At 62.1% G+C, this 22,073-nt stretch overlaps 1 protein-coding gene across 5 annotated transcripts; it reads right to left on the reverse strand.

Annotated features, from left to right (window-relative positions):
• Nucleotides 1-1,476: 1,476 nt before the first annotated feature.
• Nucleotides 1,477-14,605, reverse strand: Csnk1g2 (casein kinase 1 gamma 2). Of its 5 annotated transcripts, XM_059252111.1 has the most exons (12): nucleotides 14,490-14,604; nucleotides 9,594-10,020; nucleotides 6,160-6,200; nucleotides 6,005-6,074; nucleotides 5,761-5,909; nucleotides 5,446-5,680; nucleotides 5,276-5,361; nucleotides 5,124-5,208; nucleotides 4,817-4,965; nucleotides 2,473-2,556; nucleotides 1,941-2,047; nucleotides 1,477-1,780 (listed from the first exon to the last, which is right to left on the reverse strand). In XM_059252111.1, exons 2-12 carry the CDS (start codon nucleotides 9,778-9,780, stop codon nucleotides 1,726-1,728), a joined length of 1,248 nt encoding a protein of 415 aa, XP_059108094.1. In that variant the 5' UTR covers nucleotides 9,781-10,020; nucleotides 14,490-14,604; the 3' UTR covers nucleotides 1,477-1,725. The 5 variants fall into 5 exon arrangements, 4 of the variants coding, with proteins under 4 accessions (XP_059108094.1, XP_059108096.1, XP_059108097.1 ...); XM_059252113.1 differs by lacking the exons at nucleotides 9,594-10,020; nucleotides 14,490-14,604 and adding an exon at nucleotides 6,918-7,037; XM_059252114.1 differs by lacking the exons at nucleotides 9,594-10,020; nucleotides 14,490-14,604 and adding an exon at nucleotides 6,429-6,559.
• Between the last annotated feature and the right edge of the window lie 7,468 nt (nucleotides 14,606-22,073).

The raw sequence follows: 22,073 nt of genomic DNA on the forward strand, positions 1-22,073 counted from the left end.
CAAAGCCATGGGAGGTGAGCCCTCCACACTGTGTCCCCAGATGTTTTTTTTTTTAAATAAAGTGTCCGCCTTGAGCCACTGAGTGCTGCATCCTCTGAGCGCTGTGTCTGTGAGGTGGGCGCCCCAGCAGCCCACGCTGCTCCCTAAGAACACTTTCACAGTGTCCCCGAAAAGCAAGAGCCAAGGCCCTGAGAAGGGACCTGCCATCTCAGGCCCTAGGAGGCAGAGGCTGGAGGTCTGCAATCCTGGGCTAGCCTGGGATACATGACACCCTGTTTCAAAACAGAAGAGGGGTACTGGAGAGGTGGTTCTGTGATTAAGAGCGCCTGCTGCTCTTGCAGAGGACCTGGGTTCCCGGCACCCACGCTGGGTGTCACAGCCACCTGAGCTCAGCTGCTTCCACTGAGTCTGGGCTCTGCACAGTGCGCACACACACAAATACACGATTTAAGGTAATAAAAACTAATCTTTCGTGAGCAGTGGTGGCGACACCTTTAATCTCAGCATTCGGGAGGCAGAGGCAGGGGGATCTCCGTGAGTTCAAACATGAAGCCCTGGGATCCAGCCCCAGTAATGCGAAGGGATGTCCCAGCAGGGAGCAAGCTCACCTCACATTCCCAAGCTTCCCAGGCACAGCAGCGCTCCCAGCCTTTGGTTCTGCAACAGGGCAGCCGTGGACTCCTGACCCGAGGTGGGCTTTGAGTCTGCAGGGCCCTTTGCACACCCCTGCCCTGTCCGCCTTTTGGGGGACTGCTGGGTCCCTCAGGGTTGGGAGCAGCAGTCTTCCCGCCCCGCCCAGATCACCACCTCTTCCACCCTGATCAGAGAGTGAGCCAGCTGGGCCCCTAGATCCGAATCCCTTTTCTTTTTTAGATTTATTATGTACAGTGAGTGTTCGACCTGCTGCAGGCCAGAAGAGGGCACCAGACCTCATTACAGATGGTTGTGAGCCTCCATGTGGGTGCTGGGGATTGAACTCAGGACCTCTGGAAGAACAGCCAGTGTTTTTAACCTCTGAGCCCTCTCCAGCCCCAAGACCCGAATATCTTAAGGATTGCCAAAGACCAGGCCCACGCTCGGGTGGTTTCGTTTTCTTTTATTTTTTTTTTAAAAAAGCCCCTAAACTCTATGGCTTCAAGGAAGCGCTGGAGAAACATAAGTTCATTTCTGTACACGTTGTAAAGCAAGAACTCGGCTCCCACGACCGGCCGGGCCCTCCCGTGGGGACCGCCTCTCTGCTGCCCCGGCCGGGCATTAAGGCGATTCTGTCCCGCGGGCCCAGCACGAAGGGGCACGGGTCACGGCGGCCCTGGCTCCGCGGGGCCCAGACCAGTGCCCGTGCGGTGACCGTGACCGTGACCGTCCCGTCCCCCGGCTTCGGTGCAGCATCGTGGCAGCGCACGCACCTCCCCGTCGGTGGCCTCCCCGTGACACCCACGCCCCGGGCCTGCCCCCCTCGAGAAAACGGCCTTTGGATCGAGGGGACAAGCTGGACTTTATGAGCTAACCGGGGGGCGGCGGGACGCTTCTCTCCCGGTGTTAAATAGTCAGTGCTCTCCAAGGGGACGCCACGTGGGCGCAGACATTTCCGCCAAAGTCCTGCGTGAAGGAAGGGACCCCGAGGCCCCGAGGACGCCGCCTCACGTTGGGCCAAGGAGCCCATGGCGCCGAGGACACCGCAGCGGCCTCCTGGACGCGGCCGGGCTCCGGGGACGGCCGCTCGCCTCACTTGTGCCGCTGCAGCGATTTTCTCTTCCTCCTCTTGAAGAAGCAGCAGCACCTGGGGGACGGGGAGACGCGGGGGTGACGCGGGGGACAGGGAGACGCGGGGAACACGGAGGGGGGGGTGACGCGGGTGACGCGGGGGTGACAGCAGCGGCAGTGGGGTCAAAGGTGACAAGGGCAGAGGCCGGGTGGCCCGCACTCGGAGCCGGGCTTACTTGGTTTCATCGGCCACCTCGACCTCCGCGGGGGCGGCGATGGGGGCGTTGGAGTGGCCGGCGGTGGGGTCGTCGGCGTTCAGCTCCCCATTAGTGGAGTTCAGCGCCTGCGGGGCGACGGCCTGGTCAGCTCGCCCGCCCCCCCCCCCCCCCCCGGCGCCCCGCTCGCCCGCCCCCCACCCCCACCCTCGGGGCGCCCCGCTCGCCCGCCCCCCCCGGGGCGCCCCGCTCGCCCGCCCCGCCCCCCCCGGGGCGCCCCGCTCGCCCCCCCCACCCCGGGGCGCCCCGCTCGCCCGCCCCACCCCCGGGGCGCACCGCTCGCCCGCCCCGCCCCGGGGCGCACCGCTCGCCCGCCCCGCCCCCCCCGGGGCGCCCCGCTCGCCCCCCCCACCCCGGGGCGCCCCGCTCGCCCGCCCCACCCCCGGGGCGCCCCGCTCGCCCGCCCCGCCCCCCCCCGGGCGCCCCGCTCGCCCGCCCCGCCCCCCCCGGGGCGCCCCGCTCGCCCGCCCCACCCCCGGGCGCCCGGCCTCACCTGGTTCTTGCTGTGGGGCGGGGCTTTGTCGCGGTGCGGCGGCTGGGAGGGGGCGTCAGTGTGCACGGTGCCGATAGGTGTCGGCTGCGAGAGCAGATGTCAGGGCCGGATGGAGCCCCAGGCTCCGCTGCAGCCCAGGACAGTTCCTGACCCGAGCCGGACCGCGGCCCGCCCGCCAGAGACCCGCCCGCGCCCCTACCCGGCATGGGGAGGGCCTCTGCACCCCTGCACCCCTCACTGTGAGATCTCCCCTGCACCCCTGACTGTGGGATCTCCCCTGCACCCCTCGCTGTGAGATCTCCCCTGCACCCCTCACTGTGAGATCTCCCCCTGCATCCCTCACTGTGGAGATCTCCCCTGCATCCCTGACTGTGGGATCTCCCCTGCACCCCTGACTGTGGAGATCTCCCCTGCACCCCTGACTGTGGGATCTCCCCCTACACCCCTCACTGTGAGATCTCCCCTGCACCCCTCACTGTGAGATCTCCCCCTGCATCCCTCACTGTGGAGATCTCCCCTGCATCCCTGACTGTGGGATCTCCCCTGCACCCCTCACTGTGAGATCTCCCCTGCATCCCTGACTGTGGGATCTCCCCTGCACCCCTGCCTGTGAGATCTCCCCTGCACCCCTGCCTGTGAGATCTCCCCTGCACCCCTGCCTGTGAGATCTCCCCCTGCACCCCTCACTGTGAGATCTCCCCTGCACCCCTCACTGTGAGATCTCCCCCTGCATCCCTGACTGTGGGATCTCCCCCTGCACCCCTCACTGTGGAGATCTCCCCTGCACCCCTGACTGTGGGATCTCCCCCTGCACCCCTCACTGTGAGATCTCCCCTGCACCCCTGCCTGTGAGATCTCCCCCTGCACCCCTCACTGTGAGATCTCCCCTGCACCCCTCACTGTGGAGATCTCCCCTGCACCCCTCACTGTGAGATCTCCCCTGCACCCCTGACTGTGGGATCTCCCCCTACACCCCTCACTGTGGAATCTCCCCCTACACCCCTCACTGTGAGATCTCCCCCTACACCGTGGAGACCTCCCCTGCACCCCTCACTGTGAGATCTCCCCCTGCACCCCTCACTGTGGAGATCTCCCCCTGCACCCCTCACTGTGGGATCTCCCCCTGCACCCCTGCCTGTGAGATCTCCCCTGCACCCCTCACTGTGGAGATCTCCCCTGCATCCCTGACTGTGAGATCTCCCCCTGCACCCCTCACTGTGGAGATCTCCCCCTGCACCCCTCACTGTGGGATCTCCCCCTGCACCCCTGCCTGTGAGATCTCCCCTGCACCCCTCACTGTGGAGATCTCCCCTGCACCCCTGACTGTGGGATCTCCCCCTGCACCCCTCACTGTGAGATCTCCCCTGCACCCCTGCCTGTGAGATCTCCCCCTACACCGTGGAGATCTCCCCTGCACCCCTCACTGTGGAGATCTCCCCTGCATCCCTGACTGTGGGATCTCCCCCTGCACCCCTCACTGTGGAGATCTCCCCCTACACCGTGGAGATCTCCCCTGCACCCCTCACTGTGGGATCTCCCCCTGCACCCCTCACTGTGGGATCTCCCCCTGCACCCCTCACTGTGAGATCTCCCCCTGCACCCCTGCCTGTGAGATCTCCCCCTGCACCCCTCACTGTGAGATCTCCCCTGCACCCCTCACTGTGGGATCTCCCCCTGCACCCCTCACTGTGAGATCTCCCCTGCATCCCTGACTGTGGGATCTCCCCCTGCACCCCTCACTGTGAGATCTCCCCCTGCACCCCTCACTGTGAGATCTCCCCTGCACCCCTGCCTGTGAGATCTCCCCCTGCACCCCTCACTGTGAGATCTCCCCTGCACCCCTCACTGTGGGATCTCCCCCTGCACCCCTCACTGTGAGATCTCCCCTGCATCCCTGACTGTGGGATCTCCCCCTGCACCCCTCACTGTGAGATCTCCCCCTGCACCCCTCACTGTGAGATCTCCCCTGCACCCCTCACTGTGGGATCTCCCCTGCACCCCTCACTGTGGGATCTCCCCCTGCACCCCTCACTATGAGATCTCCCCTGCACCCCTCACTGTGGGATCTCCCCTGCACCCCTGACTGTGGGATCTCCCCTGCACCCCTCACTGTGAGATCTCCCCTGCACCCCTCACTGTGGGATCTCCCCTGCACCCCTCACTGTGGGATCTCCCCCTGCACCCCTCACTATGAGATCTCCCCTGCACCCCTCACTGTGGGATCTCCCCTGCACCCCTCACTGTGGGATCTCCCCCTGCACCCCTCCCCCACCCTGGGCACCCGCGCGGGGCGGGCACCGGGTGCCCCCACGCGATCTCTGACGCCCCGCGCCGCCCCACGTACCAGGGGCTTCCCGGCCCAGTCATACTCGTAGTCGAACACGTAGCCGCTGCGGTCGAAGAGGTCGGTGAAGAGCTTCCTCAGGTAGTCGTAGTCCGGCTTCTCGAAGAAGTCCAGGCGCCGCACGTAGCGCAGGTAGGTGGCCATCTCCTCTGCCAAAGACCCGGGCCGCGGTCACGTGGGCAGCCCGGCGTGGGCGTGGCCGCACGGGGCGGGGCCGCGGGGTGGGGGGCGGCAGGGGCGTGGTCGCGGGGGTGGGGGCGGCAGGGGCGTGGCCGCGGGGGTGGGGGCGGCAGGGCGCGGCTCCTACCCGGGAAGCTCTCGCACAGCGCCTCGATGGGCGTGGCGCGCTTGGTGTCCCCGATCTTCTGGTAGCGCTCCTTCAGCGTGTCGGCCTGCGGGGGAGGCGGGGTCAGGGTCCGGCCCCTCCCCGCGCCCGCCCCCCCGGGAGGCCCCGCCCACCTTGAGCCCCTGCCAGGGCAGGCTGCCGCGCAGGAAGTACATGAACATGTGTCCCAGCGCCTCCAGGTCGTCCCGGCGGCTCTGCTCTGCGGGGACAGCACGGCTCAGCCCCGCCCCTTCTCCCCTCCCCCGCGCCGCCCCTCCCCCTCCCCCTCCCCCGCGCCGCTCACCCTTGCCCAGGTGCGTGTTGATGCTCATGTAGCGCGCCGTGCCCGTCAGGCTCTTGTGCTCGCGGTACGGGATGTGCTTCTTGGTCTCGGGGTCGATGTACTCCTTGGCCAGCCCGAAGTCGATGATGTGGATGGCGTGCTGCCGTTTGCTGCCCGGCCGCCCCACCAGGAAGTTCTCGGGCTTCACATCGCGGTAGATGAGGCTCTTGGTATGCACGTACTCCATGCGCGTGATCTGCGGGATGGTCGGGTTCAGCGCCCGGGCCCCGCCCCCGCCCAGGCCCCGCCCCCACCACCAGGCCCCGCCCCCCGCACCAGCTGGATGGCGATCATCAGCACCGTCTTCAGCGTGAAGGTGCGGTCGCACAGGTCGAACAGGTCCTCCAGGCTGGGCCCCAGCAGCTCCAGCACCATGGCGTTATACTTCCCGCATGGGCCGAAGTAGTAGACCTGAGGGACGCCCTCTGCGGGGCAGACACGCGTGCTGGACACCTGAAGCCCCCGCCTGCCCCACGCCCCGCGCCCGCCTCCCGGGCGCCCACGCCTCGCGCCCGCTCACCTGCCGTGTTAAGCTGCTTGTAGAAGCGGTACTCCAGGTGCAGCTGCGGGGCCCGGGACTTGATGGGCTCCTGCGGGACAGGGGACTGTTACCCAGGCCCTCCTCCTGGGCCTGGGATGTGCGGCGGGCGGGGCAGGGCAGGGCGGGGCACTCACCAGCTTGATAGCCACGTACTCGTTTGTGTACAGGTTCTTTCCTGGGGGAGGGGCGACAGAGCATCAGGACTGTGGGCTACTGAGCCCGCCCCACCCAGACCCCAGGGATGCACTCTCCGCAACATTCCGCAGCAGCTGGAGGCACCCCTGCCAGCTGCCCAGGAATCCCGGGACTGCATGCAGTCATGGGAAGGTCTCCCTTGGGCCCCAGCAGGTCATGACAGAACCCCTCCTCACATTGGAGGCACCCCCACAAAACCACACACTACCAATATGGCTGGCTGAGTGGAGGTGGTGCTGGCTCCCCACGCTGCTGCTGATCCCACCCCGGTGAATCCAGCAGTGGGACCAGCTGCAGCCCGCCTCTCCTGCAGGGTCACATCTGCCACGCCTGGGCACATCACACCCCAGCCCCCAGCATGTGTTTACATCAGCATCACTAGTCACAAAGGCCACCTCCAGGGCCACACCCCAGTGGCTGCCCCTGTCACCCCTGAAGGGAAAGCACGTTCCTGCTACAGGGGCCCTGCGTACAGCAGCAGGCAGAGCCACTGGGTGGGTTCCGTGGCCATAACTGCCTTAGCAGCTGTCAGGGCCTCTGTCCCCAGTCACAGCCAGCCACCAGCGCTGGTCCCCAGATGTCTGGCAGGGATGCTCACTCCCTGCTTTGCTCCTAGATGTCCCCTCACCCACCAGCTGCCAAGTCGCTGCCACCAGCAAGTGGCCCTCTCCTGACCCAGGCCAAGGTCAGGACCCACCTCTAGCTTGTCTCCTGTGTCAGCGACAGCCTGACATCTCCCCGGGACCCACCAGACCGCCCCAGGTTGTGTAACGTGCAGCGCCATGGAGTTTCTTCCAAGAGGAGGTTCAGGGTGGTCCTTGTCTCCCTGGGGCTGGGCTCCACCCCTCCACCTCACAATGGCTGTCCCTTGCCGGGGGCCCTGGACAGCTGTCACCTGGAGGATCTGCTAGAGTCCGCTCCCTTTTCCCTGGACTGCGCCTCTACCCAGCCCTGGCTCTCACATGCCGGGAAGCCAGGCTCTGCTGAGCCGACTCCAGCCAGCTGCGGCCCACGAGCAGGTGTCTCCAACTTTAACCACCCCAGGCTCACTTTTCTTCTGTGGCATTTCCCCTGGGGCTCTGCTGAAGACAGTTTCTGATGACCCAGCCCTGCTCTTCTGCTGGCCTGCCTGGCACCCGAGCCACGCCCTTGGGGACCCAGGACCGTACCCAACAGGCACCAGAGGGCCTGACGATGTCAGAACCACACAGGCTGAGGCGCAGATGCTCCAGCTATGTGGGGCAGGGACATTCTGAGCCCTCCATCTTAGTGTGAGGCGGCATGCCCAGAGGTCAGCAACGACGAGGAGCTGCTGAGGCTCAGGGTCGGGTACTCGGCACTCGAGCAACCCAAGTTCAAGCTCCCACAACCCACAGAAAGGTGGAAGGAGAGAAATCAGACTCTCCAGAATTGTCCTCTGACCTCCACAGGGGTGCATGGCACGTCTGCCCCACAACATATGTACACATTAACACTTCTCTTTAAACGCAAGAGGGGCTGGGGAGCTGGTTCAGCGGTAAAACCACTGGCCGATCTTCAGGAGGATCCGGGTTCAGGGCCCAGCACCCACAAGGGGGCCCACAACTGTCCTTAACTCTATTTATTTATTTATTTTTTGTTTTTCAAGACAGAGTTTCTCTGTATAGTTTTGGTGCCTGTCCTGGATCTCACTCTGTAGACCAGGCTGGCCTCGAACTCACAGATCCACCTGGCTCTGCCTCCCGAGTGCTGGGATTAAAGATGTGCGCCACAGTCGCCTGGCACCCTAACTTTAATTCTAGGGGTTCAGTGCCCTCTTCTGGCTTCCCTAGAAATGCAGACAAAACACCCACACACATAAAACTGAAGTTTTTAAAAACATCTTAAAAAAAAATTGTGTGTGTGGTGGGGAGGCGGGGGATGACTGGGCGGCGTGGTGGCACACACTCAACCCCAGCACTTAGAAAGCAGAGGCAGGTGGGAACCAGTGAATTCTGGCTAGCTTGGTCTATACAGTGAGCTCCAGGCCAGCCAGTGATACACAGTGGGACCCTGTCTTAAAAAGGAAAGTGGGGGCAGGGGGACAGGAATATGGCCCCATAATAAGAGGAAGAAAGTTGCGCAGACGTAAGGCCTTCAATTTCCCATTTAATGAACAATTATCTCGACAGATCCGGGGAGCTCAGTGGCCCAGGATCAGCTCCACACCTGAAGAGGATGAGGGCTCAGGCAGGAGGCACTCCAGGCTCACCGGGGCAATTAACACCGCCAAAGCTTATCTAACTTTGTGGGGCAGGGGGAAGGGACACAAGTTCTCACTGTGTAGCCCAGGCTGACCTGCAGCTTATGGAGAGTCCCCTCCCTCAGTATCCTGAGTGAAGTGATGTTAGTGAGGGCTGGCCCTGCACTCCAACAGAGGCCCATGTGCACAAGCTGACTGCTGGCTCCACTCCTCGCATGCAGAACAGGGAGCGCCGAGCATCCCAGAGCATAAGCGTGGAATCCTACAGACAGGTTCCTGCTGCCCAAGCCCTCTAGAGATCTGTACAGGGACCTGAGCTGGTGAGTGGCCATTCCAACTGCCTGAGGACAGGGCTCCCTTAAATGCGTCTGGCCATATGCAAGTGCACACATGTGCTCACGCCCGCCCGTGTGTGTGGCTGTGTGTTCGGGCTGCAGTCTGGAGACACTGAGGTCACAGACCACAGGCACAAGGCTCAGGCCGAGGTCGCAGAGCAGACCTGCACAGGCACTGCACCAGGATGGGGGGGGTCCTGAGCTGGCCTGGAGCGAGCCAGTGAGTACAACCCACAGTCCCCTCCTATGGGAGAGTATGACAGCCCCCACACCGCTGCTCCCTCAGTGTGGCCAGACTGTCCTCCACGTCAGCTCTGCAGTCAGCCCCTCACTGGCCCGATGCAGACTGTCACCTGCTCAGGAGTGGAGGGTGACAGATCTCGTAAGGCACACACAAGACTTGGGCTGCCAGCCACGTGTTCTGGGCCCTCAGCTACCTGAGTCCAACTGCTCCCCAGGCATCACGTCCAGGTGAGGTCTGGGGACCAGAGCTGGCCTGATGGGTCTGCGCACAAGGCTGGTCCCTGGTGGTTTTTGTCTTGAGGAGCTGGATAGGGACAAGCTCCTGCACACAGGTCTCCCACAGCCCTACACAGAGCCAGGACGGGGCACTTGGGGGACCTTTGGCCTCCTGGGCACTGCCGTGAACTAGGCCAGCCGCCTGAGAGAGGGGCACCAGGGGCTCAGGCCCAGATCCTGTGGCCCGGCATGTCAGAAGTCAGGGTAAGGGGAACTATGACCCCACCACAAAGCCAGGGTTCCTCCTTCCTCCTGAAGCCCCTGGGGATGGACCGAAGACGGTGTAGGCAGGACTCACCTAGGCGAAGCTCTCCAAAGTTCCCACAGCCTATCTTCTTGCCGACCCGGAAGTTGGGGCCCACCATCAGGACCCCCGAGCTGGTCCCCGAGCTGCGGACGCCGTGGTTGCTCCGGCTCGTGCCCGTCTTGGACATTTTCCGGCCCTCCTCCAACTCCCCCTTCCCTCCTTTCTTGTCAAAATCCATAAGTTTGTGGTACCCTGGCCTCTCCACGGTGACTCTGCCGTGAGATCCGAGTGCGAAAGCTGAGTCCGCGCTCGGCCTAGTACACCATTGCGTCCGGTGGCCCTCGGCTCCCAGCTACTGACACCTGGGCGCACTCACAGGCCCGGCCGCGGGGCTCATCTTGGTGGCCTCAGGGTCGCTTGCAGGGAGAGAAGACATTCTGCCAACAGGTCCCACCGCCTCAAATCTCGTGATGCCCAGCTGTGAAGAAACAGAGGCACAGGTTAGCGGGCACAGGGGACAACATGCGCCCAGCTGGGCTGCTCCACAGCGACCCCTGAAGGTGTGAGCAAGATCTCTCCTGGGAGGGACATCTGACCCTGGAGAGGTCAGAGGTCACGGCAGAGGCTACTGTGGAGTGGACGTGTGCTCTACTTGCCACGTGACCGCTCCCAGGCCCCTGGGAGAAGTAAAGGAAGAAAGGAAAGCCAGCCAGGATCAGAGGTGACCACAGACCAACCACATCAGGGGCTGCCAAGACAAGGAGTGGCAGATGGCGGAGCAGATGGCGCCTCTGTGGAGACAGGAGCCACACCTGACCTAAGTGGGCAGGTCAAGGGACTCCAGCCACGCGGGCAGGCAAACGGCATGCAGCGCAGGGTGAACAGCAGGTACTCGCCCTCCGCGCTCACCTGCATCTCTCAGCCCCAAAGCCCTGGCTGTCTCTCCAGGCTGCCAGGCCATCCACACAGGAGGGCGGGCCTGGCCGGCTTCGGAAGTGCCCGAGGATGTGCACTCACTCCTGGGCCACAGAGGTCCAGGCAGAGGGGGTGGACAGGGAGGAGGCTGGGAGCTTGCAGCCCAACCTGACTGAAGTTGTCCAGGCTACGCCAAACCTCTGCAGGGGCAGGGGTTGCAAGAAGGGGGTCTGGGCTCTGTGGCACCTGCTACAGCTGCCCATGACCAGGACAGTCCAAGTGTCCCACAGTGCAGGGTCTCATGCAAGCTAGGCCAAGAACATAGCCCCATCCCTGGAAGAGGGCGCAACCTTGGGTGCTGGAAGCCATGGCAGGCCTCTCATGCCTGCATTCTACGGCCTGCAGGAACCCAGAATGCCGGCTGCAGCTGCTCCCTCACCGCAGCTTGACTCAAGACCCACTCTGGCACCGGGACCTCGCCGTCCAACTGTGTCGACGCGTGCTCTTACGTGCATTCTGGTGTTGTGTGTGAGGAGGCATGTTCCGTGTGTGCACGTGTGAAATCCGTGTGTGAAGTGGAGGCCAGGCCCACATCAGGTGTGATTCTCAGGCAGTGACCACTAGTGTCCGTCAGGTCTCTCCCTGACCACGTCCCAGGAGTCCTCCTGTCTGGCCTGGAACTCACTGGGAGCCTGGGTCACCATCCATCTCCGAGATCTGCCATGCCTGCCTTTTACCTGAGTGCAGGGTCACACCCAGAGCTCCACACTTTCAAGGCAACGGAGCCATCTGCCCAGGCCTTGGGTTGGGTTTTGTTTCTGAGATAGGGTCCGCCTACCTCAGACACTGAAAGCTGAGTTCACAGGTATGTTCTCCACAGCCAGCCACAGGGGGCATTCTCACCCAGGCCATGTGTGGATGTGTGTGCTCTCGGGGCACATTTGGAGGGGCTGCCAGCCTGCTTCCCAGCTCACGCCCCAGCATCCCATCCCCACGCACTGGGGTCCCCTGCCAGCACCCATCCAGGCAGTGATTCACCTGTTTGCTTGCTGACTCCTACACGTTGCTCTGCTGGGTCGTGGCTAGCAGCCCGCCCGCCCGCCCGCCCGCCCGCCGCCGCCGCCGCCGATGCAGTCAGTGACCAGACACCACAGGGGCCATCGCAGCAGTCCGTGAGTTCACTGACAGCATCTCCCACACACTGGCTCTCCTCATGGCGGGACATGAGGAAACCCTGGGCAGTCAGCCTGGCTTCCCCAGTGGAAAAGTCCAACCTCCTTCATGGGCATGCAGAAGTAACCTCTCAAGATAAAGGGGACCCCTGAAAAAAACCAGGCATGGGGCCCACTGGGCTGGAGGGCAGAAGCCCACATGGGTCTCTACAATGTGGACAGCTACACCACAGGCCATCAAGTATCCACACCCCACCAAAGACACCCACAAAACCCAGCACCGAGGCAAGCCTCACCAGCATCAGGCATTTCCCTCCCACACTGGGGACACCATGGGGGTGGAGCTAGCTCTGGGAGGCTTTGCAGAGATCAACAGGCTGGGCCGCACCTGTCCCTCTCTCCTCACTGGAACACTGACCAACAGCAGAACGGGAGGCAGCGAAGGCATGCCTGGAAGACTGGCACCCCGACGTGCCTGCACTGTGGACCTCAAGGACGGTGAGGAGATGGGTGTGGCTCAGGGCCTACTCCAGGACCTATGTGCCTCCAGGGGCAGAAGGGAGTCTGGCGGAGACTGCACCTGGGCAGGTGGGCCTGGGGAAGGCTGAGCAGTAGACAGAAGCATCTACTTTTCACTCTTGCCCAGCAAGGGACACACCTGGGCCACTGTCCCTTAGAATACTCCCTCCAGAGCCTCTGTGTCCACACATAGGGTCACCAGGAAGTCATTAGGAAGCATCAGCAGGTTTCTGACTGTGGCTCAGGGGGCAGAGCGCTCAGCTAACATGCACGAAGCCCTAGGGCCATCCCTAACACAGAAAACAAACCATCAATCATCTCAACACGCAGGAGGATCAGGAGTTCAAGGTCAGTCTGGGTTACATGAGACCCTGTTTTCAAAATCATTATCACAGGTCAACAATATGATGGCTCAGTGGATAAGGTCGCCTGATGCTGAATTTGATGGCCCATCTCATCCCTGGGATGCCCTGGTAGGAGAGAACGGTCCTCCACACACATGGGGCAGTAGGACATGTACCCCCTATAAACACATACTAAGGAAGTACACTGACATCTTTAAAAGTGCACACGCACACAGAGGCACTCTCAGGGGCTAGCACCCTGCCCCCAGCACCCCTGCATCTCTCCGGAGGCATGTCCAGTGACAGAGCCCAGGGCTCTACCTGTCACGGTGATGCACTCAGACGGCGAGGAAGGGCCACTTCAAAAGGTGCACACGTCTGCAGGAGCCAGCCCTTCACACCCTTCAAGTCCCCAGACAGGACATTACTAACACCTGTGAGAGCAGCCTGGGGGGTTGGGTGTCCCCACCCCCCTACAGTGCTCAGCTTGTCTTCAAGTGCACCTCTGCAGAGGGCAGGTGGAGGCCCACCATGGGGCCCGGCTGGGAGCCAGGGCTGGATGGAGCGGGCAGCACTGAGTAGGGGCAGTGATGTCAGGAAAACCTTGGACATCTGGCTGTGCCAAACTCAAGGACTGGTAAAGACATCAACGTTAGGGGAGAGGTGCCCCTACTCATGCATGTCTACATCACACATGAACATGGGGTACCCCAGGTCACGGGAGGCAGCAGGGCCTCTCCAAGGATGGGAGAGAAAGGTACCCAGATGAGGCTGGGCCCTTCAGGCCTGAGGGGCTACAGGAGTTCCCAGGGGCGGGGTTGAGCGCCACTTTCTTCTGGGGAAGAGCCAGCCCTAACCTGAGAGGATAAGGACAGGGCCACCGTGTCCTCTTCAGCATGGCTGCATGGCTGCAGACCTGTGACCTGCAGAGATGCCCATTACAGGTCCAGGAGCTCCAGGCCCAGGACACCACATGAACGGCGAGCCCTCATGAGGCACCTGAGCTCAATGTGGCCCCTGGCTCTATTGCCCACCTATGATGGGGGGGGGGGCAAGACCCAGGTGGCACACAGCAACAGGAAGTGTATGGTGGGAATGGGGTGTCTGCAGGGCTGGGCAGGAGAGATGACAAATGAGGTGCAGAACAAGGGACCTCCATCAGACACCGACCCTGGCGGACTCACAGCAGGCAGTGTGGAGCAGGAGCAGGCCCACCTCACTGCTTGTCCCCTGAACCATGGGGTTTCTGGGCCAGTGAGTACGCTGCCCGCCTTCTGAGTGGACATGGCAAGGAGACATCAGGACCTCATCTGTCCATCTACTGTCCCCATGAACCCTACAGTCAGCTGGGGACACCACGATGGCCACTCTCATGTTACTGCCCCCAGGCCAGGGGAGGTGGACAGGCCAAGGAGGACCTGAAAGTGGGCATGAGATGGGGCCGTGTGTAGGGGGTGTGGAAACGACCTGAGGACACCATGGCTGCCCCGAGACACGAGGCAATCCCTCACTACTCCTCATTCACAAGAAGAGCGACGCAGACATGGGCTACGTGGCAGTCTGTGATGCCCAGGAGAGTGAGGACACCACCAGATAGATGGCTGCCACTCTAACACGGAGGCCAGTGAAACAGATAACCTTGGTGACAGGCAGCTGTGGTGTCTCAGGCACACCTGAGCATGTGCAGAGTGACCTGGGACCCCAGAGAAGAGGAAATGCTACTTGTATTGGCCCTGGCTGAAGCTTGCAGTTAAAAATAGAGCACTTGGAAGGCAGGCAGGCCTTCCCGGCCCTAAATAAACCCTCCCTGGCCTGACCCACAAGGCCCAGAGCCCAGGCTGTTCCCAGGGGTGAGCCTAGGCTCAGGGGAAATACTGGGCTGGCCTGAGCAAGGACAGGCCGCGAAACCAGCTACAGGGTGCTCACTCAGGGAGCTGGCTGACAGCAGGCTGGACTCCCACCAGAGACACCCCTCCTTGCAAGGCCCCAGCACGCACCTGCCCTGTTCTTTTTGGGGTCCCCCATCTTGCTGGGGCCCTGGCTGCTCCCCTGTTGGAGGCCCCCAAGCCCCTTCTCTGCATCTTCACTCAGTGATGTCACAGTCCCTGGCTGACGTCATTGGCAGTTCCCAGGCTAGACCTGGTACCTACCTAAGGGAACAGACAGGGACAACACCCAGCACAGGAGGCCTGCAGTGGCTGGGGACCTGGGCTGCAGCCCCCGAGATGCTGCACCTGGGTGACAGCCTAACAGGGACTTCTTCCTGTTTCTCACACTCCCAGGCTGTGGCACACCAGGACTCCCCAGCACTGAGAGTCCTGGAGGACTGCTGGAGAAACCTGGGTTCAAACCAGATAGGAAAGGAGCCTGACCAGCAAGGGCTGGTGCCACCTGGCCAGTGGGCAGTAGGGCTGTACATTAAGGTGGGATCTGATGACCAAAGGAGATACATGCCTGCCCCATGAGGCTGATGGGAACTGAGGTGGTTGGGGGGCGGCGCTTGGGACTCCTACAGAGGCCTGTGCAACGGCCAGACTTCCCAGTACCATGTCTTTGGAGAAAGGCACCTCACATATCACCACAGCTTGCCTGCTCCTGGGCACACACCACTGTTCCCCAAAGTGCAGGGAGACCGGCTGGGGATGGGTACGGGAGGGAGGGAGGGAGGGAGGGAGGGGCACTGTGGTGGTGGGAGTGCTTCTGTGCAGCAGTTGAGGCTGGGCTGCTGGGCTGCTGAGCAGGGACAGTGCAGCCATGGCGTGGGGTGTGTGTGTGTGTGTGTGTGTGTGTGTGTGTGTGTGCTCAGCATCAGCTGGGCTGACCTGTGTGCGTGCCAGTGAGGACATCTGGGGGACCCATCAACAGACTTCAGAAGCGACAGCCAACCGCAGCCTCAGCCACATGAGCAACACTGTCCACAGTGCTCAAAACACTAACACAACTGGGCATGGCACTGACACAGGATGGTACATGGACCTGTCGGAAGCTGTGGCCCAGGACCTGACAGCCAGTGCACATGGTGGGGGGGGGAACCTGACAGCCAGTGCACACAGGGGGGGGAACCTGACAGCCAGTGCACACGGAGGGGGACCTGACAGCCAGTGCACACGGGGGGGGACCTGACAGCCAGTGCACACGGGGGGGCCCTGACAGCCAGTGCACACGGGGGGGGGGGGACCTGACAGCCAGTGCACACGGGGGGGGGCCCTGACAGCCAGTGCACACGGGGGGGGGGAGACCTGACAGCCAGTGCACACGGGGGGAGGGAACCTGACAGCCAGTGCACACGGGGGGGGGGGGGGACCTGACAGCCAGTGCACACGGGGGGGGGACCTGACAGCCAGTGCACACGGGGGGGGAACCTGACAGCCAGTGCACACGGGGGGGGGGACCTGACAGCCAGTGCACATGGAGGGGGACCTGACAGCCAGTGCACACGGTGGGGGGGGAGACCTGACAGCCAGTGTACACACGGGGGGGACCTGACAGCCAGTGCACATGGAGGGGGACCTGACAGCCAGTGCACACGGTGGGGGGGGAGACCTGACAGCCAGTGTACACACGGGGGGGACCTGACAGCCAGTGCACACAGGGGGGGGAACCTGACAGCCAGTGCACACGGGGGGGGGGGGAGACCTGACAGCCAGTGTACACGGGGGGGGGGGGACCTGACAGCCAGTGCACACACGGGGGGGGGGGAACCTGACAGCCAGTGCACACGGGGGGGGGACCTGACAGTCAGTGCACACACGGGGGGGAACCTGACAGCCAGTGTACACGGGGGGGGGGGGACCTGACAGCCAGTGCGCACACGGGGGGGGGACCTGACAGCCAGTGCACACGGGGGGGGGGGACCTGACAGCCAGTGCACACACGGGGGGGGACCTGACAGCCAGTGCACACATGGGGGGGGACCTGACAGCCAGTGCACACGGGGGGGGACCTGACAGCCAGTGCACACGGGGGGGACCTGACAGCCAGTGCACACGGGGGGGGGGACCTGACAGCCAGTGCACACAGGGGGGACCTGACAGCCAGTGTACACATGGGGGGGACCTGACAGCCAGTGCACACACGGGGGGGACCTGACAGCCAGTGTACACACGGGGGGGGGGACCTGACAGCCAGTGTGCACACGGGGGGGGGACCTGACAGCCAGTGCACACGGGGGGGGGGACCTGACAGCCAGTGCACACACGGGGGGACCTGACAGCCAGTGCACACGGGGGGGGGAACCTGACAGCCAGTGCACACGGGGGGGGGGGGGGAGACCTGACAGCCAGTGCACACGGGGGGGGCCTGACAGCCAGTGCACACGGGGGGGACCTGACAGCCAGTGCACACACGGGGGGGGACCTGACAGCCAGTGCACATGGGGGGGGGGACCTGACAGCCAGTGCACACACGGGGGGGACCTGACAGCCAGTGTACACACGGGGGGGGACCTGACAGCCAGTGCACACGGGGGGGGGGACCTGACAGCCAGTGCACACGGGGGGGGGGACCTGACAGCCAGTGCACACAGGGGGGGGGACCTGACAGCCAGTGCACACACGGGGGGGGACCTGACAGCCAGTGTACACACGGGGGGGGACCTGACAGCCAGTGCACACGGGGGGGGGACCTGACAGCCAGTGTGCACACGGGGGGGGGAACCTGACAGCCAGTGCGCACACGGGGGGGGGAACCTGACAGCCAGTGTGCACCCTGAACAGCAAAGAACCACTACCCTGCTCTCTGTGCCTCTAACGCCCAAACTTCTCTACAGCACAAACTACAAAAAGGAGCAGGCTGACGGCGAGGATGGGGCAGGGGGGGCACGGGTCCTCTGCTCCTCACAGAATGCCCTCCACACTAGAGCTGAGACCGAGGATCCCGCACCCTCTGCACTCAGGTGGGTTGGTGACTGTGGGATACAGAGCTTCAGGGTCCAGACCTCCTGACCCAGGTCGCAGGGAGGGTGTCTCTGCTCTTAGACCATGGGGCAGCCATTACCAGTAGGGGGTCCCAGCACGGAGTGAACAGAGGCCATGGTGCTGCTCTGCAGCATCACTGGCACAATGTAAACGGCCACGGCCCGGTACCGTGTCTGCGCACAGGCACCGACCGCGGTCTACTGCAGAGACACCATCTGCCCGCCACAGTTTCCACAATACTGTGATACTATGGACAGGAGCCAGAAAATGATTGTGCGGACCACCAGCTCCAGTGGGACTCAGCCCAACCCCGCCCAAGAAAGGACAACTCAGCCACAGAAGGAGATCCTGGGGTGAAGGGGGGCTGTCCCCTGGGAATTCTGGAAGCGTCACCAGGAGGTCACAGAAACCTCTAATAGGTAATTCTCAAGGATGGCCTTGAACCTGCAGAAATCCTGTCTCAGACCTCACACCCTGCAATTACAGGCACGAGCCAGGGTGGACTGCTGTATGTGTGTGCATGCGTGTGCGTGCGTGAACAAGTACATTCCTGGATAACCCTCCACCTTACATCACGGCTGTCCCCACCTTACATCACGGCTGTCCCCACCTTACATCACGGCTGTGTCCACCTTACATCACGGCTGTCCCCCACCTTACATCACGGCTGTGTCCACCTTACATCACGGCTGTGTCCCCCACCTTACATCACGGCTGTGTCCACCTTACATCACGGCTGTCCCCACCTTACATCACGGCTGTCTCCCCCACCTTACATCACGGCTGTCCCCACCTTACATCACGGCTGTCTCCCCCACCTTACATCACGGCTGTGTCCACCTTACATCACGGCTGTGTCCCCCACCTTACATCATGGCTGTGTCCACCTTACATCACGGCTGTCCCCACCTTACATCACGGCTGTCTCCCCCACCTTACATCACGGCTGTGTCCACCTTACATCACGGCTGTGTCCCCCACCTTACATCATGGCTGTGTCCACCTTACATCACGGCTGTCCCCACCTTACATCACGGCTGTCCCCCACCTTACATCACGGCTGTGTCCACCTTACATCACGGCTGTCCCCCACCTTACATCACGGCTGTGTCCACCTTACATCACGGCTGTGTCCACCTTACATCACGGCTGTCTCCCCCACCTTACATCACGGCTGTCTCCCCCACCTTACATCACGGCTGTCTCCCCCACCTTACATCACGGCTGTCCCCACCTTACATCACGGCTGTCTCCCCCACCTTACATCACGGCTGTGTCCACCTTACATCACGGCTGTCTCCCCCACCTTACATCATGGCTGTCCCCACCTTACATCACGGCTGTCCCCACCTTACATCATGGCTGTCCCCACCTTACATCACGGCTGTCTCCACCTTACATCACGGCTGTCTCCACCTTACATCACGGCTGTCTCCCCACCTTACATCACGGCTGTCTCCCCACCTTACATCACGGCTGTGTCCCCCACCTTACATCACGGCTGTCTCCCCCACCTTACATCACGGCTGTGTCCACCTTACATCACGGCTGTGTCCCCCACCTTACATCATGGCTGTGTCCACCTTACATCACGGCTGTCTCCCCCACCTTACATCACGGCTGTGTCCCCCACCTTACATCACGGCTGTCCCCACCTTACATCACGGCTGTCCCCCACCTTACATCACGGCTGTGTCCACCTTACATCACGGCTGTGTCCACCTTACATCACGGCTGTCTCCCCCACCTTACATCACGGCTGTGTCCACCTTACATCACGGCTGTCTCCCCCACCTTACATCACGGCTGTGTCCACCTTACATCACGGCTGTGTCCACCTTACATCACGGCTGTGTCCCCCACCTTACATCACGGCTGTGTCCACCTTACATCACGGCTGTGTCCACCTTACATCACGGCTGTGTCCCCCACCTTACATCACAGCTGTGTCCACCTTACATCACGGCTGTGTCCACCTTACATCACGGCTGTGTCCCCCACCTTACATCACGGCTGTGTCCACCTTACATCACGGCTGTCTCCCCCACCTTACATCACGGCTGTGTCCACCTTACATCACGGCTGTGTCCACCTTACATCACGGCTGTGTCCACCTTACATCATGGCTGTCTCCCCCACCTTACATCACGGCTGTGTCCCCCACCTTACATCACGGCTGTGTCCCCCACCTTACATCACGGCTGTGTCCCCCACCTTACATCACGGCTGTGTCCCCCACCTTACATCACGGCTGTCCCCACCTTACATCACGGCTGTGTCCCCCACCTTACATCACGGCTGTGTCCCCCACCTTACATCACGGCTGTGTCCCCCACCTTACATCACGGCTGTCCCCACCTTACATCACGGCTGTGTCCCCCACCTTACATCACGGCTGTGTCCCCCACCTTACATCACGGCTGTCTCCCCCACCTTACATCACGGCTGTGTCCCCCACCTTACATCACGGCTGTCTCCCCCACCTTACATCACGGCTGTGTCCCCCACCTTACATCATGGCTGTCTCCCCCACCTTACATCATGGCTGTGTCCACCTTACATCACGGCTGTGTCCACCTTACATCACGGCTGTGTCCCCCACCTTACATCATGGCTGTCTCCCCCACCTTACATCACGGCTGTGTCCCCCACCTTACATCACGGCTGTCTCCCCCACCTTACATCACGGCTGTGTCCCCCACCTTACATCACGGCTGTCTCCCCCACCTTACATCACGGCTGTGTCCCCCACCTTACATCACGGCTGTGTCCCCCACCTTACATCACGGCTGTCTCCCCCACCTTACATCACGGCTGTCTCCCCCACCTTACATCACGGCTGTCTCCCCCACCTTACATCATGGCTGTCTCCACCTTACATCACGGCTGTGTCCACCTTACATCACGGCTGTGTCCCCCACCTTACATCACGGCTGTGTCCCCCACCTTACATCACGGCTGTGTCCCCCACCTTACATCACGGCTGTGTCCCCCACCTTACATCACGGCTGTGTCCCCCACCTTACATCACGGCTGTCTCCCCCACCTTACATCACGGCTGTCTCTCCCCGGAACCCACAGCTGCTCACTTCAGCTAGCACAGCCAGCCCCGTGGGGAAGGACCTGCGACCACAGGTGGCCACCATGCCCCTGCTTCACCCACTGCCCTCCCTAGCACTTTTACCCAAGCTGGCCTCCACCTCCTGCTCCTCTGCCTCCACATCCTGAGGGTGGGGAAGACAGGTCTGAGGCCGCCATGCTTGGTTTTGACATTTTAGTAACAGAATAGTGGGGTGGGGAGAGAGGAGCTCAGAACCCTATGTTCTTACAGGTGGAAGTGACCACAAAGCTTAACCCTGAGGGGACAGCTGTCCAGGAGGCACCTCACAGAGCTGGGATGTCGGGCCTGTCTACGCAGTCAGCGTGTGCAGGGCGCAGCACCAGGTGAAGAACAGCTCGCCTCCACCGCACAGAGCTGTCTGCCGGGAGGGAGGGGCAGTCTGTCCTGGTGGCCCTGCCCAGCCACACCTCCTCTCAGGGGCCCAGTTCAAGAGCCAAGGGCAGCATGCAGATGATTCCCAGGAGCCCACAGGGGCGTGCCACCACAGGAAGCACAGGCCACAGACACAGTGAGTTGGAGAGACAGGCCAGCGCCTGGGAATACGCACCACTGCCAGCTCTGTGGGCCCCAGCCACTCAGATCCCAGTTTCTCTGTGCCCGGGGGCTCCTGGTACAGCCTGCTCTGTGGTCCTGATTCCGGTACCTGCTCCCCAACCTGTACACACACTTGAAGACCCTTACAGGCCTCAGCCTGAGGCAGGGGTTCCTTTAGCTGCCCCAAGGGTACCCCTGATCTTTCCCACTATAACCCCAGGAGAACATGCACAAAGCAAAATCCCAGGAGCCAAGTTCAAGGCCATCTTCAGCCAGAGGCCAGCCTAGGTCACCTGGGATGCTGCCTCAAAAAACCTACAGCAGGGTTCAGGACGCCGGGGCAGGCACGAGTTTATGGCCAGCCTTGGCTACGGAGTTGCGATCCTGTCTCAAACTTACAAAGCAGGGCTGGTGAGATGGCTCAGTGGGAAAAGCTTGGTGAAAGCCTGGGAACTATCAATGTGGAGGGGGCCAGCCTGGTCTACACAGCGAGCTCCAGGACAGCCAGGGCTACAGAGACCCGAGTGTCAAAAAACCAAAGTTCAAGGAGAGAAGCAACTCCAAGTTTCTCCCTGACTTCCACAGGCACACAACGGCACATGGCACCCACCCACATGTATCTGAGGTACATAAGACCTGTATCAAAAGAGCCAAGCATGGTGACCCCACCACTCAGGACCTGGAAGCAGGAGGATCAGGTGTTCAAGACCATCCTAATCCACGTGAGACCTTGTCTCTGAAAAATCTAAAATTAAAAAAAAAAAATCAAGATGGGGTTTCTTCCCCCTTGGGTCTGAGCTAGGTGTGGCATGCTCTCAGGGGTCTCTAAGGGAATCAGTGGCTGGCACCCCAGCTGGAGAATCACATCTCCAGGCCTCAGGCACAGCCAAACCAAATACCCTTCTGTCCCCTGGCTTGTGTCCTGCTGTCACAGGCCTGCACAGCCCGCCATGGGGACAACCTGTTCCTGGCTTTGACTGTAGACTCAGGTGAGGCTGCATGCTGATGCT

Source organism: Peromyscus eremicus, unplaced genomic scaffold, assembly GCF_949786415.1.
Source record: "Peromyscus eremicus unplaced genomic scaffold, PerEre_H2_v1 PerEre#2#chr22_unloc_1, whole genome shotgun sequence".
Lineage (NCBI taxonomy): Eukaryota > Metazoa > Chordata > Mammalia > Rodentia > Cricetidae > Peromyscus > Peromyscus eremicus.

Excerpts from the sequence above, each read along its gene's own strand:
- Csnk1g2 (XM_059252111.1), bottom strand. The coding sequence starts at position 9,780 with ATGGATTTTGACAAGAAAGGAGGGAAGGGGGAGTTGGAGGAGGGCCGG. Across the intron at positions 2,048-2,472 it reads CGCCCCACAGCAAGAACCAG|GCGCTGAACTCCACTAATGG; the intron begins GTGAGGCCGGGC and ends GTCGCCCCGCAG. Across the intron at positions 1,781-1,940 it reads GAGGTGGCCGATGAAACCAA|GTGCTGCTGCTTCTTCAAGA; the intron begins GTAAGCCCGGCT and ends CCCGTCCCCCAG.